This window comes from Drosophila takahashii, chromosome 2R (assembly GCF_030179915.1).
Source record: "Drosophila takahashii strain IR98-3 E-12201 chromosome 2R, DtakHiC1v2, whole genome shotgun sequence".
In the NCBI taxonomy this organism is placed as follows: domain Eukaryota; kingdom Metazoa; phylum Arthropoda; class Insecta; order Diptera; family Drosophilidae; genus Drosophila; species Drosophila takahashii.
In genome coordinates, this window is record NC_091679.1 from 15,323,875 (window position 1) to 15,347,245 (window position 23,371).

At 36.6% G+C, this 23,371-nt stretch overlaps 1 protein-coding gene and 1 long non-coding RNA gene across 15 annotated transcripts in view; one reads left to right on the plus strand and one right to left on the minus strand.

Moving 5' to 3' along the window:
• Nipped-B (Nipped-B cohesin loading factor) overlaps window positions 1-23,371 on the plus strand; it is a 233,219-nt gene that overhangs the window by 40,998 nt on the left and 168,850 nt on the right. For all 14 annotated transcript variants that reach the window (XM_070213926.1, XM_070213924.1, XM_070213923.1 and 11 more), the window contains one exon: window positions 20,240-20,418. In XM_070213926.1, the coding sequence (XP_070070027.1) occupies window positions 20,240-20,418 (179 nt within the window). The remainder of the gene's footprint in view (window positions 1-20,239; window positions 20,419-23,371) is intronic.
• Window positions 15,796-17,122, minus strand: LOC138912248 (uncharacterized). Its single transcript, XR_011417752.1, has 3 exons — window positions 16,951-17,122; window positions 15,948-16,101; window positions 15,796-15,881 (listed from the first exon to the last, which is right to left on the minus strand). It is a non-coding gene; the product is annotated as an uncharacterized lncRNA (long non-coding RNA).

Consider the following 23,371-nt stretch of genomic DNA (forward strand, 5'->3'; position numbering starts at 1 on the left):
AGGGGAAGATGCCTTATATCTTCCTGATACAACCCATCCTAGGAGGGTTTTCTGCAAAGTTGGAAAGTCGGGACCTTGTCTAATTTGTCCAACAGCTAATAATTCGAAAAAAGATTCTGCTCCTATTAACAAATCTATTCTTTGTGGCTTGTAGAAATATGGGTCCGCTAAAGGTAGGTTCTTTGGAATTTTCCAGTCATTGATATTAACGGACTGGTCAGGATGGTATCCTGATATTGATTTTAAAATCCAAAAATCGAATGAGAACTCACTACCATTTATACGCGACTTCACCACTGTATGTACCTTTTTCTTAACTTGAGAATTGGACTCGCCAATACCAAGTAAGTTGATACACGTCTCCTCTTTACGGATCTGTAAGCGGTGAGCAAGGTCATCTGTTATAAAGTTAGTTTGGCACCCAGAGTCAAGAAGTGCTCGGGCCAAAATATATTCACCGTTTTTGGTTCGTACACTTACGATCGACGTGGCAAAAATCACCCTGTCCGATAATGTCGCATGCATAACATGTGACGTGGAAGGCTAATCTTGATTTAAAGGAGGAGTAAGAATCTCTTGGGGTGGTGGCAACGCTAAACTGTTCTCGGAAACTGTATATCTATGAAGTAAAACGTGATGCGAGCGTCCACAAACTCGACATTTGTTAAATTTGCATTTCGAGACAGTGTGACCCTTTCGCATACAATTGATGCATAATGAAGCAGATTTTACAAAGTCAAACCTTTGCATAACGGAAAGACGACCAAACGGACCACAGTTCGCTAGGATATGGTCGTCTGCATTGCAATAGCTACAACCTTGCTGGGATTTACTGTTGGACGAAGAACATGTAAATGAGCTACGATTATGTGGCTTGCTCGACGTAACTTTATCTAGCTTTGGTTTCGTCGATTCTTCAGCAGATAAATGCTGATATCTGCGATTTAACATTTTTTCAAAATCGGACCAAAGAGGTAATCTTTCATAATCTAACTGTTCTTCCCATTTTTGTTTGGTCACTGGGTCGACTCTGTTCAAGACGAGATAGATCAACATTGCATTTGAAATCTTGGTATCGTCTCCTATCGATAACAAAGAACCGTATATCGATGACACGGTATCGATAAGATTCCTTAGAGACGACGCAGACTGTTGCGATATTTTCGGAAGACTAAACAATGTTGAAATATTATTCATAAAAATTAAACATTCGTTATCATACACTTTTTTCAAGCTGACCAAAGCTTTCTCATAATTGCTCTCTGTAACTTGGTAGGCCTTCATAGTCCCCAAAGCTTCACCAGAAAGACAAGAGATAAAGTGATTAAATTTTTCAATAACGGGAATGTTATCGTCTTGATGAACTAGAGTTTCAAAAAGGCTCATGAACTTTTTAAACTCCGAGTGTTTGCCGCTGAATTTCGGCAATGCCAAATTCGGAAGTCGAGCTCGAGTTGGGACTACAGAAGCTGACCCAAGAGTTTTGGTATCGCTAGCTGTCTTCAAGGCCGAGATAAGCGACAATACTTTTGCCTTGGTTGTTATGGAAAGCTCTTCCAACTCTTCTCCAAACTCATCGCCATCATCTAAATCTTCTATCTTTTCTTGTAATTGATTTGCCTTGTTAATTACATCATTTAAATTTTCTAGCCTACATTTTAATTCGTCTTTCAGAATCGGAATCTGGCCGGCTTCTAGCCGATTATTTAATCGGCGGATGCTATTTACTGGCTTTTTGAGCTTGTTTTTAAGGTCAGCAAGAAGTTCAATACTTTTTGGCTTATCTGGACTCATTTTTATATTAATTTATATATATAGGCCACGAAAAAATTATATATAAATAATTATGTAGAATAAATTATATCCAGCAACAATTTATTAAATTGAATAAATTTAATTTAAAAAATATAATTCAAATTAGAATGGTGATGAATAAAATTTCGAAACAAACAACGAGAGCTAATAATAATTTTGTCTATAATTATTAAATTTGTTCGAAAATGTTGTTACCAAATGTTGTATTATTCACAACAAAGCGACGAAAATATTTAATTAAATCAAACCACGTAGTATCAAATTAATAGTGGTGACGGCAAATCAGTATACCCGTAGCGTAGGGTAGCGCGTCACTTAACGGTCAGCTAATCGTCAGCGCGCCAATCCAAAATCCTACAACAATAACAACGTTGCTAGCGGCGGACAAGCGAAAGCGAAAACGAAAAAATTCACCGCTGCAGCTGCTTGTATATGAGGGCCTATGTATTCAGCACAAGACAAGAAACAAATAGATTGTTTCAATTTTTTGCACAAATACCTCGGGTTCTGCGTTGGGGTCTTTTAATCCAGCTGCCACTTTCCTTTTGCACATCGAACAGTCACAGGGCATCCCTTGGCAACGGCAGTACTGGCGGATTTAGAGGGTATTTCGCGACCGGCACGATAAATTGAGCAAAGCTGCTATGTATTTAACTTTTTACTCGCCGCGGGCAACGATACACTCAATTTTGTGTATTTTTATTAATTTGAATGCAAATCAAGTTTGCTATCACTTGCTGTGTTTTCACTGTGTCACTGTCATTTGTTGCCTTTAATTATTAAAAGTTTAAAGTCCACTCGGGAGCGCCATGAAAATTTAGAATAGTTTTTCTAAATATATATAAATAAGAAAACCGAAAAAACTTGTGGCAATAAACTTTAATTTTAGGCAAAGTGAAAAACGAGAGTGAGAAAATACGTGTGGTCGATCTAAATCAATTTCAACGATTGGACGACTATATTTTAACAAAGTTCTTAGAGCCTAGCTTAACGACAGTTGACGAAGACGGGGCGAATTCGCAGAGAGCGAGAGAACTTTATTGTGCACCCGCCTTCGTCCTAAACTAACTTACACTAAACTTCAAACTTCAAGTACAAATTCAAAATATCTCAAAATATACTTTATGTGGTCGGAAACGTCTCCTTCACTGCGTTGCAAACATATGACTGAAATTATAATACCCTCTACAAGGGTATAAAAAGACACCATGAGATTTTCGTCTCGACGTGGGATTGAACTCACACTTGCAGCCGCAAGCTTGAATAACATATGCATGCACGCACGCGTTATTTTCTTCGATTAATAGCGATTTTTTCTAAGGCTAAAAAATTTTTTTCTAAAAAGTGTATAAGAAGGGAAATTGATCAAATACGGTTAAATTTTTTATTTTTTAGAAAAATATTTCTTAATATCACACATTTTTTTCTAAATGTTAGAAAAATCTTCAAACATTTTTTCTGTTGTTAGAAAAACAATATTTCTATTATGTAGAAATATGTATAATTTTAATGGCAATTTTTTTTTTCATTTTTAGAGAAGTTCAGTCTTTTTTTTTCTAAAATCAATGGCGATTTTAAACCTCAAATAAAGAAAGGAAGATTTGAAAAATACACCTTATAATTTAGAAAAAAAATTGATTTTTCTGTATTTGAGAAACAATTTTCTAAAAAAACTCGTTCAATAGAGAATTTTTTTAAAGATTAGAAAATTTTTCTGAAGATTAGAAAATTTTTCGTCTTTATAGAGTATTTTTTTAAAGCACAGAAAAATTTTTTTTTTCTATATTTAAGAAAAAAAAATTTTTTTTTTTTCTATATTTAAGAAAAAGTAATTTGTTGAGTGTAGACTATGAAAAGTGTATTCGACTCCAGCATGTAGCGATGAAGCATGTTAATATCGCACTAATAGAGCAGCTATTGGAGATTCCTTAGGCAGAAGTGTGGGATGTTTTGCGTCATAATTTGCCATAGAATTATCGATGCGACCACCAACACGTATTACTCTCTGCTCGTCTAAGAATGGGGTGTAGCGGGTCACCTTCGAACTCTTTTTTAGTGGCTCTCCGGTGCTTAACTGCTTGTATTCCGCTTTAAAGAACTCTTTTTGATCATGGGTGAATATCCGAGACCGGGCATATTGTAGCTTCCATCGCCGACAGAAACGGCGAAAGTTGATTTCTCCCGCGAAGACGATGAACAAAACGAAAGCAGTAGCTGAGTATCCTCACCAAACGAGACCATGAAGAGGTTTTATTAATCAGGCAGGTTAGTGAATTTCCGTCGTCGGAAATGTGTAGGTTAACCTTAGGATCGGCTTTTACCTCCAGGGATGCCTCTTCTTCTGTCGACAGAACAAACTTAGCCTTAACGGGTGGCCAAGTTGAGCGTGACTGAGGTAGCCAGACTGGTCCATTCCACCAGATTGGATGGTCCAAGTGGTCCTTTCGAAGTTTTCCTCGGGATGCACAGTCCGGGTTATCACCACTTCGAATATGTTGCCAGCAGCTACGTGGGCACGTCTCTAAGATTTCTGCAGTACGGTTGCAAACAGAAGTGTTCCAGGTCTGGGGAGGAGAGAGTCTGACCAACAAGTGATTCTTCCACCAGATTGGATGGTCCAAGAGGTCCTTTCGAAGTTTTCCTCGGGATGCACAGTCTGCCGGGTTATCACCACTTCGAATATGTTGCCAGCAGCTACGTGGGCACGTCTCTAAGATTTCTGCAGTACGGTTGCAAACAGAAGTGTTCCAGGTCTGGGGAGGAGAGAGTCTGACCAACAAGTGATTCTGAAAATAGGAATAGTTAATGATTGCTTGACCAGGAAAATCAACTTAGAGAGCAAATGGGCTGCGTTTAGCTCGAGTCGCGGAATGGAGACAGACTTAATAGGTGCCACGCGGGTTTTTGCCATTATCAGATTAACAGCATATCCATTGTTGACTTCGACGCGACTATAGATGACGGCAGCATATGCCTGGGACGATGCATCTGCAAATCCGTGCAGTTCCATTGTTTGAAGCGGTGTTGATACAGCTGCGAAAAAAATAATAGCACCACTAACACAAAAAAATTGTAACAGTCACCCTACACACATTTTTTAACTTTTCAAAACGGGTTTTAAATAGTAAGACTAAACATAATTTGAATATGAAAAAAATGTTAGCTTTATAAAAGGTTTCTGGACTTATTTAAGAAAATCTATGCAAAACTAGAAAAACGTACGGAAAAAAATAATAGCACCACTTCTCTAAAAATAGAATAAAAGGTAGAAAAATGACAAATGGGTAACTAAATCTTTAGTTGGCGGTAGCTAACAAGTAAATCAAAGTTTAAAGTGTAAAAATTTTTTTTGCGATTTTTGGATATAATGACTTACTATTGATTAAACAAGTCAGGAGCCTACCTATAAAGGAATTGGGGCCCAAAAGTCATGATATATTTTCAAATTTTGTTCGGAAATGATTTAAGACGTTTTAGATTAACTGTATAAACTGTCTTTAAAAAAAAAACTCGAAGATTTTTGGTTGTGTTATGGTCAAGCGAGTACACAAGTCACTGTATATTGCTGACTGAGTACTTTCGAACTCTTCGTACCGTTTTATTTAAAGAAAACGGAAGTGGTGCTATTATTTTTTTCGGGCTTTTTTTTTTTTTACTTTTTTCTTAAAATATGAAAAAATTATGTGTAGAGAACATTTTCGATATCCGTATCAATTTTTTCAAATAGGTGGAATACTAATCAAGATAATAAAAAACACTTCTTATATAAAAATCCCCGTTTTCCACATATTTGTTTAATATTAAGAACCTGTGACGAAGTGGTGCTATTATTTTTTTCGCAACTGTATCTAGCGAGGAACTCGACAAGTTTCCAATAAATGCATTTGAGATTCGAACTGTTGCCACCGTGTACATAATTGGGGAGGGAGTACCTCAATCCAATTGACAGAACTCAGCCAGCTATCTTGAAAGAGAATCTTTATAAACACAGTTGTGGGTGCAAGCAAGACCAGCGGATCGTAGATCTTGGCTAGTTTCGAAAGCAGAATACGTTTGGTAAGAGCGTTTGTAATTCCGGGGATTTCTAGCTTGAAGAAAATACAGTCAGCTTTTGGATCCCAATGCAATCCCAGCACTTTAACAAATCGAAATGCACTGTCCTTCTCTAAAGCTTCGATAGTGATCCAGCGTAGCGTTCTCCTCCTTTCTCCACACTATGCGTTGATACTGCGTGTGTTCGTCTGATACTAAAATACCTCGAAACATCTTCTCAATGTCAGCGCAAAATACATAAAGATGCTGACGAAAGAGAAGATATACTCCAATTAAATCCCTTTGAATAGGTGGGCCTATGTGCAGTCGTTAGTTAAGCGAATGACCCTTAGAGTCCTTTCCTGAGCCGTCAAATACAACTCGGCAACGGGTGGTGGTGCTATCCGGCTTATACACTGCGTTGTATGTCAAATAGTTACAGCGTCCTGGATCCTCAGACGCTTCAGCAGCAGGTATCAGTTCCATGTGTCCTCTTTTTAAGAAGTCCTCCATGAACGTTACATACTCTTACTTGAGTCCAGGGAACTTTCGAAATTTCCGTTCTAGGGCGGCAAAGAGGTTTAGAGCTTGTGGCAACGTAGAGCCAAGTGGCATGATGGGTTCCTTAAATGGGTACTGGACAATGTACACACCATCTTCCCGGCGAGCATGCGTTGTCAGAAAGTGTTTTTCTGGAGGATCACTGGCATCGATCGTCGCTTTGGTCGTATGCACCTGTTCCATGTCCATGAAGGAGCGAACTAAGGAATACAAATTTTCGTAAGCGTGGTGGACTTGTGCGTGCGTAGATGGTTCGCTACAATCCTTATAGTTGCCTGTAATAACCCAACCAAAATTAGTATGTAGTTCAATGGGGTATTCAATACCAAACTCTCGGCAAGGTGAAGCTAGCGCGACCTCGGCTGACTCCAGCCGTGTTAGCGCCTAGTCCAACAACTGAGATGCGAGCATGTGTGCGTGGAATTCCGATCCTTTGGATAAACGACTCCTCTACCATGGTTATTGTTGATCCAGTATCGAGCAATAACCTACATGAGGTCTTGTTGCCACATGTGTAAATTACATTGGCCAGAATAGTTGGTAGTAGGGCTTGAGTGTTGGCCTTGTCCACAGTATGATGGCTGACAGCAGCAGTATTTATGTCAGCATCATGATCAATCGGAGGAACTATATTAGCCTCAGGCCGCAGACATATGGGCGGAGGCCAACGGAAATGATCTAGCCTCTTCCGGGTGGACTAGCGTGTGTTTAGCGTTGCACTGACCGCAGCTGTATGATTTTTATGTTTTTTGACTATGTTTTCTAAAATTTGTTTCTCCCTTAATAAAAATCCTAAAATTATTCTAAGTATGGGGTTTGAATGACAAAGAGTGTGTCTTTTAAAAAACTTTAACAGCGAATCAAACCATGAATCCGTTCGCCTCTGAGAGCTCCGGAAAGTTGGCCAAATTCAGCATTTTTCGAACTTTGAGGTCCTTTTGCTAAGAATCCTTGCGTCGGGGAACTTTTTGGAAAACGCAGTTTAACAGGGAATTCGAGACGAATCCAAAAATATAGCATCCATCGAGGTAAATTTAAAAAGCATTAAAAATGCTGCACAGCGTAATTATCATTCGAAACGGCAATATGTTTAATTAAGGAAAGGGCTTCTCCATCTAAATAAGATTTCATATAATGAATTTTTTGGCACTCGGAGAGCTTTTCTTATTATTATAAACTAGCTGTACCCGGCGCGACTTCGTTCGCTTAAAATTAGTTTTGAGTACGGTTGTCAAGACTTTTTAATGTGGTATCTCCAATTAGACCTATTCCACTGAAACTTTCAAGGTTTATTAATGTTAATTTATATGATTACTTCAAAACCTCTGTGTAAACAACATTTTTAGAAGATCCTTCAGGAGCGAGAATAATAAGGCTACTGGCAGAGCTAACTCTAGAGCATGCGACATAAAATTGTCCATGAGAGAAGCAATCTTCTCTAAGATCTAGTCCAGCCAGCTTCAAAGTCTGCCCCTGCGATTTATTTATAGTTATTGCAAAGCAAACTTTTAGAGGGAATTGTAGCCTTTTAAACTGAAACGGCAGACTGGATGGTATTAATGGAATCCTGGGTATAAACACTGTTTCCCCCTTCGCGCACCCCGTAAATACTGTTGCTTCGATTACATTCTTATGAAGACCTTTTATCTGCAATCGTGTCCCATTGCATAACTTTGGGGGACTTAAATTTCGCAATAACATTACGGGTGCTCCAATCCTAAGAGACAGATTATGCTGAGGAATTCCTGGAGGATTCAAAGAATTTAAAAATTCAACAGGGTAATGAACAGCATTATCAGCATCAGGAACAGAGTCGACCGATTTATAGGAGACTTCTAAACCATCAAATGAGTTTAGCAATAAATTATTAATAGTGGTTGCTCTTTCATTTTTCGTTGTCAAAATGGCGCGCTCAGATAGCCAATCTAAGCTTTTACATGATATGTTGGAAATGTCAGGAAATATTTTGGATGTAAGATCTTGAACGTTTTTGACTACATTTCCTAAGCGTGATGTTATAACTATTTTTCCATCAACTGTTGGATGGACGTCATTCCCAATTTTTAAAAGAGTTTCGGCAAAAATTCCTGCAGAACTGTCTCCTTTTAAGTGCACTCGCATATTTTTCGTGAGCGCTAGTTTTTTTATCTGTGGCCATAAAAATGAAGATTTTAAACAGGCCTTTATTTCGTCAGCTCTTGTACCTCTTGGCACAACAGGAAGGGTTTGGCGAAAGTCTCCAGCTAGCAGGACTGTAATACCACCCATCAACATAGTATTCTCATTAATATCTTGCAGGGTTCTATTTATGGCTTCAAGCCCACCTTTATGTGACATGGTGCACTCATCCCAAACAATTAACTTACAATCTTTAAACACCGCAGCCATATTACATTGCTTTGAAATAGAGCAATGAGGTGTTTATAAATTAACTAAATCCAAAGGAAGTTTAAATGTAGAATGAACAGTTCGACCTCCATTGAGCAGGGTAGCAGCTATACCGGAAGATGCTACAGCTAGGGCTATTTTTTTTTTACTTCGAACTTTTGCCAACAATAAGTTTGTCAAGAAGGTTTTACCAGTCCCTCCAGGTGCATCCAAAAAAAATATTTCACCCATCTCAGCCCCAACGCTTTGTAAAATTGTATTGTATACGACTTTTTGCTCGTCTGTAAGCAAATTTTCGTTGTTGGTAAGGAGAATGTTGTTACTTTCATAACTTATTTCTCTTAGATAATCGGTATTATTTTCTTCCAATTCGGCTTCAGGAATAATTGGTGGAGGAAGACCATATTCTTTAAGACATGTTCCACCAATAGACAATACAAAATGTTCAATGCTTATTAGACATTTGTTATAGACTCTTTCCATAATTTCCTCATTAATGTCAGAGTTTACGGGCATTTGTAATGAATAAAGTATGTCTTCCGATAAGAAAGTCTTGTACTTATTCCAAAGAACTAAAGGATCCGAGAGTTGACAAAAAACTAACATAATTCCAAAGAGATCACGTAAGTTTTTTGGAACTTGACAAACGCTAGCTTCTGCCAAAGTTTTGTCCCAATGACTATCATCCTCAAGTAAGCCCAATGCTTTGCAAGCTAATTGAAAAGTACTGTATATTACGCCATTTACAGTTTTTAAATACGAAAATGAAGTTGGACCTCGTACCTCATGGAGTAGAAGTCTAAGAAAATAACATTCACTGTTATGTGGGTGAACGGTATAAACTCTGCCCAAAGCTGAATCCTTTTTAACTCCAGAAAAATGAGGTACGTCACTGCCTCGTTTTCTTCTAAGAAACTTTGTATTGTTCCATGTGTAATAGGATGGAACTTCAACATATAAAAGAGTTTTGGCGAAATCATCAATTTTACAAAGTTCAAAGAAAGCGAGAAGTGTAGTATTCGAAGGAGTGTTTATCTTCTTCGCTAGTTGATTCGGATCATTGGGATTAAAGTACACACGCTGCCCATTTTCTAAATGTACAGACAATTGCATAACTGCTGGAAATCGTTCGTGTATAGGGAAAGCCAGGATTCTCCACACGGCTTCCGAGCTGCTTATATATCTTCCATTTTCATACGTTTTAACTTCATTTCGTCGGTCTTCAAGGGAAAAGGAAGCCTGATCGCTGCCTTTATTGACATATTTGCATACGTATTTTATAGACTTAACTGAACTGCAGGCTTCAACATTTATGTGTGCTTCCATTGCACGTAATAGTACTGAATTATATGGCACAACCCAACGGTTGTCTAAAATATTACCTTTCTTTTCTACAGTAAAGCCACCATCATCTGAAGCCCTTCTTCGATACAGAGGATAACTATCAATTCCTGTTACTGTTTCCTTTGAAAGCTGACGGGGAAATTTTTTTGAACATTTGCCATCTTTCATGCACGGTGAACTACGGTTAAACATTCCGCAAGGTCCATGAATCATATTGGACTTTACGATATTATGTAGCACGGGATCTTTCTGTGGATCTGGAATTTCTGCACATATTGTATCGTCTATTTGATCAGCATAAATTCGATTTTTAAGCCAAAGTAGTATATGAACATGTGGGAGGCCACGTTTTTGCCATTCTACAGTGTACATAAAACATTGAACTTCTCCAAACAATTCGTTCTTAACTAAAAGAGCCTTTAGTGCTTTAACTTTTAAATGAAATACTCGCGCTATTATATCATGGCGGTCATAGGCCATCTGACCGGGTAATAATGACTCTGTAATGTCTTTCCACTTAGGATTGCAAGTAAATGTTATAAATAAATCAGGACGGCCATAGTGCCGAACATATGTCATGGCATCCTGAGTTTTCTCATGCATATAACGTGCAGAACTCGTGAATGAAGATGGTAAAATAACCATTTGGCCCAGCTGAGCTGGATTTACATCTTGTCTACCTATAGCGTCTTTAAGGTGTATATAGCTTTCAGCCCTAAGTTTTTCTTGATTGTTTCGAATAAAATTAAGCCGTTCTGCTTCCATTTTGGCATACATATCGACTAAAAACTGACTTAAAAGAGCTTTGAAATAAATTAAATGATTAATTTCACCCTCCCGAATCATTATTCGGTAACTATAAAAATTTAGTGCCGATACGGTTTTTTTTAAATGTTTTTTTGATAGAGGATCAACTTGCGGTATATTAATTGAATATCCATCCTCTCCATGTGGAAAGAGAAGCGGATACTGCAAAGCGTCATAGGAACGATGTAGTTCATTAATTTTTTGTAATTTTGAATTATGACTTTCAAGAATAATATCTCTCTGTTTGAACTGCTGACCAACAATAAGTAAAGCTACTTCACTTGCTCTTGGTGCATTATAGCAACCCTTGTGAGATCCAGATGGTGTGCGATCAGCATGAATTATCATTTTGTAGTCAGTAGTATTTGCAGGAACTTTGTCAATAGTTGATTTTAAATCTTTAACGAACGGATTAATTTTATGCAACATAGATTGTAAAGCTTTTACCAAATCACGATTCACATCAGACGCATTTTTACATCTCAGTTCTGTTTCCTTTTCATCCTCACCAACAAAATATATTTGAAGGAACTGTGCTTCTTTTTCCTTTGTAGGCCATAGACTGCCAATTAGGTGATATACCTCAGGGTCAGGTAAAGTTAAAAGTTGGCATGAAACCTTTTTCATAAACTTTATTACAGCCGAATGAAGTCATTTGAAATAATGAATTGTATTTTCGTACACGGTCTAAGAAGTGGTCATGCTTGGGATGACCGCCTAGGGTTAGGCTCTTAAGAGGCTCAGGTAATGTTTGAAGTTGGGGAAGTTTAACTTTTCCGGAACTACAGCAAATTCCGTCAGATTCGTTCTTCCATTTCAAAGCATTGCAATAGTTGCATTTCTTATTCATGGGCCCAATTTCAATAATTTTGTCAGCACTATATGCTATTTGGCAATCATATGTAAATCCAGACATTTTTTTTACTTTCCATAAAAGATGTCCTTCTGACGACTTATTAGCGTAATATTCCTTTTTTTTATCTTTTATTTGTTCTGTATGATCAATCCTGAATTTTTTTTTAGCTTCCTTTATTTGGTTGGACTTAGTTCTATCAGAAAATCGAGCTCTCCTTTTGGAAGCTTTTTTTTTTGTGCTAGTCTCAACTAATCTTTGTAACGGCGAATCTGTTAACGGTGATGATTCATACAAAAGAAGTACATCGAAATGTCCATTTTCAAGATCACCAGAAAATTTCAATAATTTAACAGGGTTATCTTCTGAACCATAACCGCTATGAAAATTTCCATTTCAAAAAACATGAAAGCAAACTGAATATACATTAGCAGCTGCTTGAAGCTCACACTCTGTTCCGTAAGTACGGGACTTCATCATTTCTTCTTCATATTGTGCAGAATTTATGAAATTTAGTCCATTAGAGTTTAGTGCGTGCACTTGAAAAAAATCCCAATTGTTAACGACGTGAGCTACAATTTCCTGGCGAATCACTCCAGAGAAATGCTGTGAGCCTTTTAAATGATATGAAATGGCTCTAAACAGGCAAGCACCATCGCCAATTATTTTAACCACCATATGGGGCACCAACTCACCATTAATACTTAGGTTCTCAATTGACATATTAAAGTTTTAAATTTGTATTAAAGGTCCAAGATCAAATTAAACTTTTACCAAAGTTTTTATATCCAACTTCAATTAAAGAAGTTAAAAAAAATCGATTTAGTTATGTCAACTTAAAAAAGCCAACAGTAACTCGCTAATCAATGTTAAAAAGCAACGTGAAAAGCGTCCAAGCACAGCTTGCTTATATTTAAAGCCAAAATTGACTTCACTGATCAACGTTAAATATTAACGTGAAAAGTGTCCATACATTGTAAGGAAATGGATAACTAATTAATGAAAGTCAACTATGACTTCGCTTCTCAAGAATTTGATTAGCGTCTATACAAAACTTGTATAGTGGAAATAGTGGAAATAGAAAAAATAACTTATGTGTAGGAATTAAAATTAACTTAACGCACAGAAAAATTTTAAAATGTTTGCGCTTCACAATAGCTTTCACTTGCTGCTTAGGCATCCAAAATAAAACTAAACTTCTCGCGCCTGTTTTACTGTTATTAGTTTCCTTCATTTCCTTGTCCTTAATTTTCAGCTATTTGCGTAGCGGCGGAGCAAGCACAAATACAAACATCGTAAGATGTGGATGTATTGGTTTCTAACCGTGCCTATTACATAAGTTGCTTTTAACTTTTTGTTTTCATATTCCAATTTCGTGAAAGAGATGGAACGCATCTAAGAAGACAGAAAAATGAAAAAAATGAAAAGACAGAGAATGAAAACCCCAGAAAAAGGAAATGCAAGATATGTTAACAATAAAAGGCACCCAAAAAAGGCATTTTTATGGATTTTTTTTTGGTTTTTTTTATTTAAAAAGAAATTGTAATGAAATTAAACTTAAATCTAAGAAAGGGACAAATTAAATTAAACTAAGGACTAAATAAGAGCTGCTGGAGCTGTTGCTGCAAGCCCTGAATTTGCTGCGCCATTATTGAGCCAGGTTGACTCGGCTGATCTCGCCGCTCTTCCTCGGGGGCTCGCGCCTGCGCCTGTTGCTTTTGGAGCTGCTGTTGCAACATGGCGATTTGCTGCATCAGCTCATCCACAGAAGGGCCAGACTGCAAACTCTGCGACGGCACTGCCAGCAACGGCACTGTCTGCAGCGGTACTGCCTGCAGCGGCACTGCCTGCGGCGGCACTGCCTGCGACGGACTCCATGTTTGGGGCAGGCGCAACACGGAGCTCACATAAGCCTGGAATCTTTCCAAGGCAGCCACCTTGTCCTGAAGGCCCTTTATTTGGCGCTGCTGCTTTTGAATTTTGTTGTGGGCCTCTCGCAGCGTTTGGAATGGCGGCCGATCCTTTCCAGGGTGCGCAGCTTGAGATTGTTGCTGCATTAAAATTTGCTGCTGCATTTGCTGAAGCTGCGTTGGCTGTTGGCTGTTCAATTGTAGCTGGAACAACTCAAGCTGCTGCTTGTGTTGCTCCAGTTGCAATTGCAAATTCTGCTGCTGATGTTGTTGGGGCTGCCATGCAGCCTGGAATGTACCGCTCCTGTTGAAATTCATATTGCTACTGAATAGTCGAAATGTGTAGCCATTGGTTGCCACATTCCTTTTGTCCTATTTACGCTTGCATATGTATTTGTGTGACGGTCACATGATCTGTGGCGACACAAAATGGAAAAACAAATAACCGTGTTTTGGCTTGTGCCTGTCTCATAGACGTACTAAAAACTTGTGGAGGGGGTCATTCAATATTAATATTTGATCAAAGTAATATTAAAATGAAGTCAAAAAAGAATCAAATGTGTACTAAAAAAGGTTTGTTTTCAACAAAATTTTAAACTTAAATTGTAAGTTTTAGCCGTACCCCCTTGCCACACCACTGTCAATCTTATGCTCAGTCTTGTTTCTCTCTCTTTGGGCAAGCTCTGTCAGAGAGTTCGTTGTGCGCATGATCATCCCCTTTTTTGAGTCTACCTATACACTTGCTTCTGATCTCTCATTATCATTGCATCCTTCTCACTCCAAAAATTGGAATTGTAGCAAAGGAGAGCAAGTGTTTTGTAGCAAAGGAGAGCAAGTGTTTTTTTTGTATAGCCCTCTTCTAATTGCCTCCTTCTCACTCCCAAAAATCGAATTGTGGCAAAGGAGAGCAAGTGTATTTTTTGCATACGCCTCTTCTAATACTTGCGATATTAATTTGATAAATCAATGAAAATATATATAATCATTTTAGATTCCTTAAAAACATATATTAAATTCAGATTGTTTAAACAAATATAATAAATAGCTATACCTGAAGCGACTTCGTTCGCTTAATATTAGTTTGGAGTTAGGAAATTGGGTTGTCAGGACTTTCTTATTTCTTTTTTGCGCGTTTTTTGAAAACCTTTGTGTAAACAACCTTTGTAGAAAATCCTTCAAGAGAGAGAATCAGAAGGATACTGGCATATAATAAATGAAAGTGATCCAAGTAAAAGTTGTGAACTTGTATACTTTTTATCAGTTACAATGTTATCAATGCAATTTTAATTTGCGCACAAATATGTATACTTGTTTGTAAATTGGAATTTGTTGTTTCCAAATTTCTTGTTTTGAATGAAACGAAAACCTTTGTACACACAGTAAAAGATTGGCATCCAATACAAAAACAGCAAAGTAACGTAATATTTTCAGATTCCACATTTGATCGATTATTATTAATTTTAAGCTCAAAAAAATTTTGCATTGGCTGAAAGGAAATAAATCATTTTATTTGTATTTAAGCACATTATCTAATTTCGAATAGAAACATACACACACATTGTGTGTATGTACATGTATTGTACATACCCTTCAGTTCCAGATGTCACTTTTCCCTCAGTAATCACCAAAGGAAAGCCCGAGGACATGTCATTTGTACCTCAGGACGAACCGAGGATGCCACATAGAGAAAATTGTATGGGAGTTCCGCTTTTTCCTTCAGTAAAATTCAAAGGAAATTTTTTCGAAGTCCCCGGGGATATACCAAGGGCCTTATACGAAATTGTCCTTTGAGATGTCACCAACCGGTGACATGTCCCTTATGATTTCACGAGGGACATTCAGAACTTGTCCAATGGGTTGTCACTTAGGAAAATCCATCATCGTGTCACCTTGTGCCATAGGTGATTTCATGGATGACTTTTTAAAAATGTCATTAGCAATTTCATTTACAAAAAAATCTTTCCTTGCATTATATATAATAAGAAACATACAAATTTATTTTTAATTTTTATTGGCTCTTTCGTTTTATAAATTGTATTTTGTGTTCAATTGTTTTACTTACATTTTCGTACAATTAATTATAAATAATACCCCTTGTTTTTTTTTGCTTTTAATATTAATGTAAGATTGCCGTCCTCATGAATTTGTCCTCATGAATTTGCCCAAGGATCCTGAAAAAATTAAAGACAGACATATGTTTTAAAAATATGTTTTACTTGTAATTTTTTTATATTTACCTTTTTAAATCAAGTAGAGATCGCAGCGAGATCCTAAGCATTTTTAGCGCTGGCCACGGGAAATGTGTGTATGTATGTACATTAGGGTGGACTTATTTTGTATGAAATTTCTAAGGCCATGCTCTCACGCCTTCATATATGGCTTTTTTGTATCCTTAATCGATAAAAGAAAGAAAAAGGAAAAAAATAAATAGTTTTAGTCGGTGCGCAACGGCTTTAAAGTTTATTACGCATTTTTCAGATTCATCTAGATGCCGTAGATTTGATTTTATACTTTGACAGTATTTTAAAAAGTATGTTAATCACTTTCCCGAGCAATTTAAAAAGGGATGAAGTCGGTGATAAAAATCAAATCGTTGGGAGACAATTACAACTTAAAAATAACAATAATAACGAAAATTCAATGACTTTTAGCTTTTAACTTATAACTATTACGGTCCCTGAAAAATAATAGTCAACATCGTTGTATCCTAAGCCAGCATTTCTTTGACGAAAATTTTTATTGGCGAACGCAAAAGTTAATCTTCAAAATTGTAAAATAGAATATTTATTTTTTTGTGAGTCAAAAAAAAAAATGGTGCGTCGGGGATCGAACTAGGTTCTTTTTGTTCGGAGACAGAAGCTCTACAGGCTAGGCTACGTCCAACTGTTAATATTCATGAAATAAATTTCTACTTGACTCTTTTATTCGAGCGAAACCAAAAAGTTAAAGAAATGGAATGGGGTAAATACCTAGTTTTACACTTAATTTTAAGCGAAACTTTAGGGCCTTGCGCACCGCTTAAACGATGATATAAAATTTTTCGGTTTTCGCATAAATTTTTTGGACACAGAAACCTACCATTCAAGATGCTGAGCTCAGTTGACCTTAAAAAGGTCCACCCTAATGTACATATTGCAAGAATCTTTCCACCCAGAAACAATAGCAAACGGGACAAAAACCTACCGGTTATTCTAATTAATATCAACTGCATATATGTAAATGAATTAAAATGCCACTTACCTAACTTTTAATGCATTTGGTAAACACTTGTACAATTTTTTAAATCGCCAATTACAAATTGTCTACGCACAAATTTAAGCACAGTCAAAAAATACAGCCAGTCATGATTTTGCTTTCCCGTTTTCTTTTGATTCATCGTCGCTTTTGCCGCGTGCCAATGCTTCTTTGTATAGCCTTTCTATTGAGTAAAGATACAAATTTTAATATTTTATTATTTAAAAAATATTATCGACCAATTGGACTTTTGGAATATTATAAAATCAATTTAAACAATGAACTAAATTAGTTAAATGAATTTTTGAAGTAAACTCAATTTAAGTTTATAAAACGAAATTAGTTTTTTTATTTCGGAATACAAAAAAGGGTCCTAAAATGAAAGGGCATACATGCAATTTTACATAACTGTAAGGCGAAAAAGAGAATGACGGACCGGCCGAAATTTGTCACTGCTAGCGTCGAGTGCAGGCAAATTATAAGACAAGGAAAGAGAGCGCAATATATAAATATCAGCCTCTCTTTCTTTCATGTCGACGCTGCGCCGACTGCTCTGCTGACGTCGACAGCGGCCGAGCGTTTGGCCTAAGGAATTGTCACCGACATGGGACGCCAGAACTGAAGGGTACATATAAGCAAATCAAAACATATCCAAATATACATATGTACATACGTATTTGGTCAAAAGTTCGAATCTTAAGATTAATATTTAACTTGGAAACATTTTGGCTTTGCTTACAGAATTTGTAGTAATTTTGTATTTTCTTCCATGGTGGAAATTAAAAAAGGTTCTTACTTCTGCTACAAAATGAAAAATAAAACCGAAGCATTTGATCCACAGGACTGACTATTGATCGAAAATCATTTTGATCGGAGTTTAAGTTTTTAAAATCCAAAACAAATTTAACTTAAATTGCCTCTTTCCCCTCCCCTTTCCATGCAGCACTACCCCACCCCATTTCTTGGCTGTTGCTCTCTCGGCCATCGCTCTCTTGCCATCCGCTCTCTGGGTTTCGCTCTCTCGGCGGGCCCCCACAAAATGCAACGCAATAACTTAGGAAATCAAAATAAATTCGTTAAAAATACTTTAAAAAAATGTTAAAAACCAAAAAAATTAAACTTAAGCATTTGGGCCATAGAATAACCATTTACTAAAAAATCATCTCGATCGGAGCAGCGGTTTAGATTTTTTTAAATCAAAAAGTTAATTTTAAATGTAGCCCCCAAATTATGGGGGATATCGAAATTTCTTTTAGATTTCTAATTAGGCCCTTTCAAGACCTAAAATTCTGCAAAATCAAAATTTCGAAATTCCAACCACTTTAGAAGCTAAGCTTAAGTAAATCTAATGATTTTTTGCTCTAAATGTGGATTTTGGAGCTGTTTGGGGCCACTGGGGGGACATGTCGGACCTTAGTGGGCGCCTACGCCCCCAATGGAATACTGTGAAAAAATTTGGCTGCTCTAGCTCTTATGGTTTAGGCTGTGGTCGTATCCCCCTAAAAATCGGTCTTTCATTTTATAATCTTTAGAGATAGCTATACCTGAAGCGACTTCGTTCGCTTAATATTAGTTTGGAGTTAGGAAATTGGGTTGTCAGGACTTTCTTATTTCTTTTTTGCGCGTTTTTTGAAAACCTTTGTGTAAACAACCTTTGTAGAAAATCCTTCAAGAGAGAGAATCAGAAGGATACTGGCATATAATAAATGAAAGTGATCCAAGTAAAAGTTGTGAACTTGTATACTTTTTATCAGTTACAATGTTATCAATGCAATTTTAATTTGCGCACAAATATGTATACTTGTTTGTAAATTGGAATTTGTTGTTTCCAAATTTCTTGTTTTGAATGAAACGAAAACCTTTGTACACACAGTAAAAGATTGGCATCCAATACAAAAACAGCAAAGTAACGTAATGTTTTCAGATTCCACATTTGATCGATTATTATTAATTTTAAGCTCAAAAAAATTTTGCATTGGCTGAAAGGAAATAAATCATTTTATTTGTATTTAAGCACATTATCTAATTTCGAATAGAAACATACACACACATTGTGTGTATGTACATGTATTGTACATACATATAAGCAAATCAAAACATATCCAAATATACATATGTACATACGTATTTGGTCAAAAGTTCGAATCTTAAGATTAATATTTAACTTGGAAACATTTTGGCTTTGCTTACAGAATTTGTAGTAATTTTGTATTTTCTTCCATGGTGGAAATTAAAAAAGGTTCTTACTTCTGCTACAAAACGAAAAATAAAACCGAAGCATTTGATCCACAGGACTGACTATTGATCGAAAATCATTTTGATCGGAGTTTAAGTTTTTAAAATCCAAAACAAATTTAACTTAAATTGCCTCTTTCCCCTCCCCTTTCCATGCAGCACTACCCCACCCCATTTCTTGGCTGTTGCTCTCTCGGCCATCGCTCTCTTGCCATCCGCTCTCTGGGTTTCGCTCTCTCGGTGGGCCCCCACAAAATGCAACGCAATAACTTAGGAAATCAAAATAAATTCGTTAAAAATACTTTAAAAAAATGTTAAAAACTTAAAAAATTAAACTTAAGCATTTGGGCCATAGAATAACCATTTACTAAAAAATCATCTCGATCGGAGCAGCGGTTTAGATTTTTTAAATCAAAAAGTTAATTTTAAATGTAGCCCCCAAATTATGGGGGATATCGAAATTTCTTTTAGATTTCTAATTAGGCCCTTTCAAGACCTAAAATTCTGCAAAATCAAAATTTCGAAATTCCAACCACTTTAGAAGCTAAGCTTAAGTAAATCTAATGATTTTTTGCTCTAAATGTGGATTTTGGAGCTGTTTGGGGCCACTGGGGGGACATGTCGGACCTTAGTGGGCGCCTACGCCCCCAATGGAATACTGTGAAAAAATTTGGCTGCTCTAGCTCTTATGGTTTAGGCTGTTGTCGTATCCCCCTAAAAATCGGTCTTTCATTTTATAATCTTTAGAGATAATCTAAGCAATTTTTTGGCAAAGGTTTTATTATAATTGAGCACATACCCTCGAAGATATCTTAAATCAAAACATTAAATGTTGCTATTTTTTTTAAACCGCGATTGCCCAAATACCACCCGTTAAACGAGAAAACTAAGTATGCAGATAGATATGCTTATATACGTCTATGTTAACATATTTTAATGCCATATCAACATTTTAATAATAAAGTAAAGTTTTTAATAAAGTCCATTTTGTTGACCTGTGTTATTTATAAAAAGTATCGCTTATATTATTAATATCTATTTCTTTTTCTTTATTTTGCAGAAGATGTCGACGAAAATATTGAGTGCATTTCACCAAAACTTCTTAACACAATGAGCACTGATGTTGCCAAGTTAAAAGCTAAACATGCTTTAGACTCCATACCGAAAAATAAGTTAACCCTTCTTATAAATTACGCAATGCGAAACGTATATTTAGCCAGGAACTATTTTGCTGGACCGGTAAATATTTTGTCTACTTATCTTTTGACATGTTTAATATATTTTAGAGTATTTAACGTGCTAATTTTATTAATTCGAGTAAAGCAAGAAAGTAAGCTAGCTTGGGTCAGCCGAAGCTTACATACATTTGCAGATAACTTCTATTAAATTGCAATATGTTCAATTTCGTATGGTTTTGAAATGAATTCTTATATCTTCCTATGGCACACTGTGGGGCGCCTAGAACAGAAAGCCTGCCAAAATGTTTTTTTTTAAGATTTTCCAAAATGTTGCAATCCAACTTTAAAAACAATTGAATTCTCTATACAAATCAAAAAGAAAAAGTGATCTGTGATGAGTGGTTCTCCCTCTAAAGATTTTTCAAGTTGATTTTACGAAATAGAATTTTATCCATTTATTTATCCATTTTATCCATGTATTTATTTACATCTTTGAAATTTTTCTAAAAGCGCCTAAGGGCCTAAGTTCCAATTCTTCGAATATTCCAAAAAATAAGAAAATATTAAGTGCATAATTACAATTTTTTTTAATATTTTAAAAGATGATCAAAACAATTGGGTTTGTTTGGATATTCTTGGACGTAAAGTAGTGTTACACCCTAGATCCCCGTTTAATTTTTTTTTTTTAAGTTTAAATATTTAACTAAAAAATCTTAAAAAATTTTCCTGCCCTTTTGTGCTTCTTCTGAGAAAACCGCAGTTTAAGTTAGCAAGAAATGTTTATAATTTTAAATATCGTCAGCCGTGGTTCATCATGAAGATATTTTACTTATACTTTTTTGATGATGATAATGAAAATTAATAACACTATGCAGCGTCAAAAATAAACCTCGATGAATGCTATATTTTTGGATTCGTTACGAATTCCCAAGTTAAACTGCGTTTTCCAAAGAGTTCCCCGACGCGAGGATTCTTAGCAAAAGGACCTCAAAGTTTGAAAATTGCTGAAATTGACCAACTTTGCGGAGCTCTCAGAGACAAATGGATGCATGGCTTGGTTCGAAGTTAAAGTTTTTTAAAAGATACACCCTTTATCTTTCGAACCCCATACATAAAATAATTTTAGGATTTTTTTAAGGCAGAAATAAATTCCAAAAAACAACTGAAAAACATACAGCTGCGGTCAAAATAGTAGCAGTGTTGCCGCCTTGTGTTTTTAAAAGTTTCATGTTGTAATTGTGAGCTTAAAGCTTTTATGTAGAATGCAATACAATGATGTGCATTTAACTAGGTGCGATTAGGAAACAATACAATGATGAACATTTAACTAGGTGCGATTAAAAAATTATAATAAATGACCGATCTATTTCTCAACATACCGGCCCCCCAGAACGACGGTTCAGTTTAAAGGAAGCACAGCAATTTTCGTAATGGGGCGCTTGTAGATTGCATTGGTAGTTTTAACTGTGACAACAGAGACCCTCTGATCCTGACCAGGATGAATTTGTAGGACTCGTCCCAGCAGCCACCTGCTTGGCGGTTGATTCGGCTCCTTCAGCACAACCAGGGTGTCCACGACGACATTCGGAGCAACTTGTTGCCATTTTATGCGAGCTTGAAGCGTACTGAGATACTATAAGTTCTAGCGTTTCCAGAACCCTTAAACTTTGGCCTGTAACACCAGTTTACAAAAAAAAATCGATGAAATATACCATGAACGAAACCCTTGTTTTCCGGTAAGGTACGTCTTCCTGATTAAGAAAATGACACTTAACATTTTTTTTATGGATATAACCACAACTCAAGTTAGAAATTAAAAAAGTGTCAAAAACGTTTTTTACACTTTAAAAAAATTGTATCCATAAAAAAAAATTTTAAGTTCCATTTTCTTAATCAGGAAGACGTTCCTTACCGGAAAACAAAGGTTTCATTCATGGTATATTTCATCGATTTTTTTTTTGTAAACTGGTGTAATTGTCTCCAGCGCTGCAGTCTGTTGATGCTTACATCCATGAGCGATGGCTCTGGTACCGAAGTGAGAGGCTGACCTGTTAGAAAATGAGACGGGGTTAGCGGATTATGGCTGTGATCGCTGGGTGCACATAAAGGTCGAGAATTCAGAAGACCTTCGATTTGAATTAACAGGGTGGAATAATCCTCGAATGTTAATGCACTGCTGCCAATAACACGTTTTAGATGCAGCTTTATAGATCGCACACCAGTCTCCCAAATACCCCCTAAATGGGGCGCTGAGGGCGGGATAAAATGCTTTCGTCACAAAATGATTTCGTCACTCGACAAGAAGCTCGAGATTTCTTCGCTATGAGCTTGTGCAATTGCGATCCGTTGCATTTCAACTCCATGAAAAGTTGTGCCGTTGTCCGAGTATAAATCCGATATGGGCCCTCGTCGAGACCAAAAGCGTTTGAAAGCGGCTATAAAGGCGGGTGTTGTCAAATCGCTGACGTGTTCAAGGTGTATAGCCTTTGTTGGTAGACGAACGAAGTTGGCAAACCAAGCTTTGCCAAACTTTGGTGTCCGACCTGTAGAGGCTTTGATCGTCACAGGTCCAGCATAATCCAATCCAGTGTGAAGAAAACAGCTGGCGGGTTGAACTCGAAACTCGGGAGGATCAGCCATAAGTTGAGAACTCGTATATCGTCGTTGCAAGAAGCAAGTTCTGCAATTAAATAAGGTTTTGCGGACGAGGTTTCGAGCTCCTAGAATCCAATACCTTTGTCGTACACCCAAAAAAAAAATCGACTGAAATCGCCCTTGGTTTTAGAAAATCGCCTATGAATTTGCTTTACTGGCGATTTTGTCTATATTAAAGAAAGTAGGTTTTTAAAATCAAAGACTTTTTTCTAAAAATCAAAAAAAAAAAAAACTGCAATTAAGAAAACTTTTGCTAGAAAGCAAAAAAAATTTCCTAAAATTTAGAAAAAAAGGTTTTCTAAAAAAATAGAAATACGGTTTTTAACCGCTAACCGCTCGCCTCACAGTTTGTAGTCAAG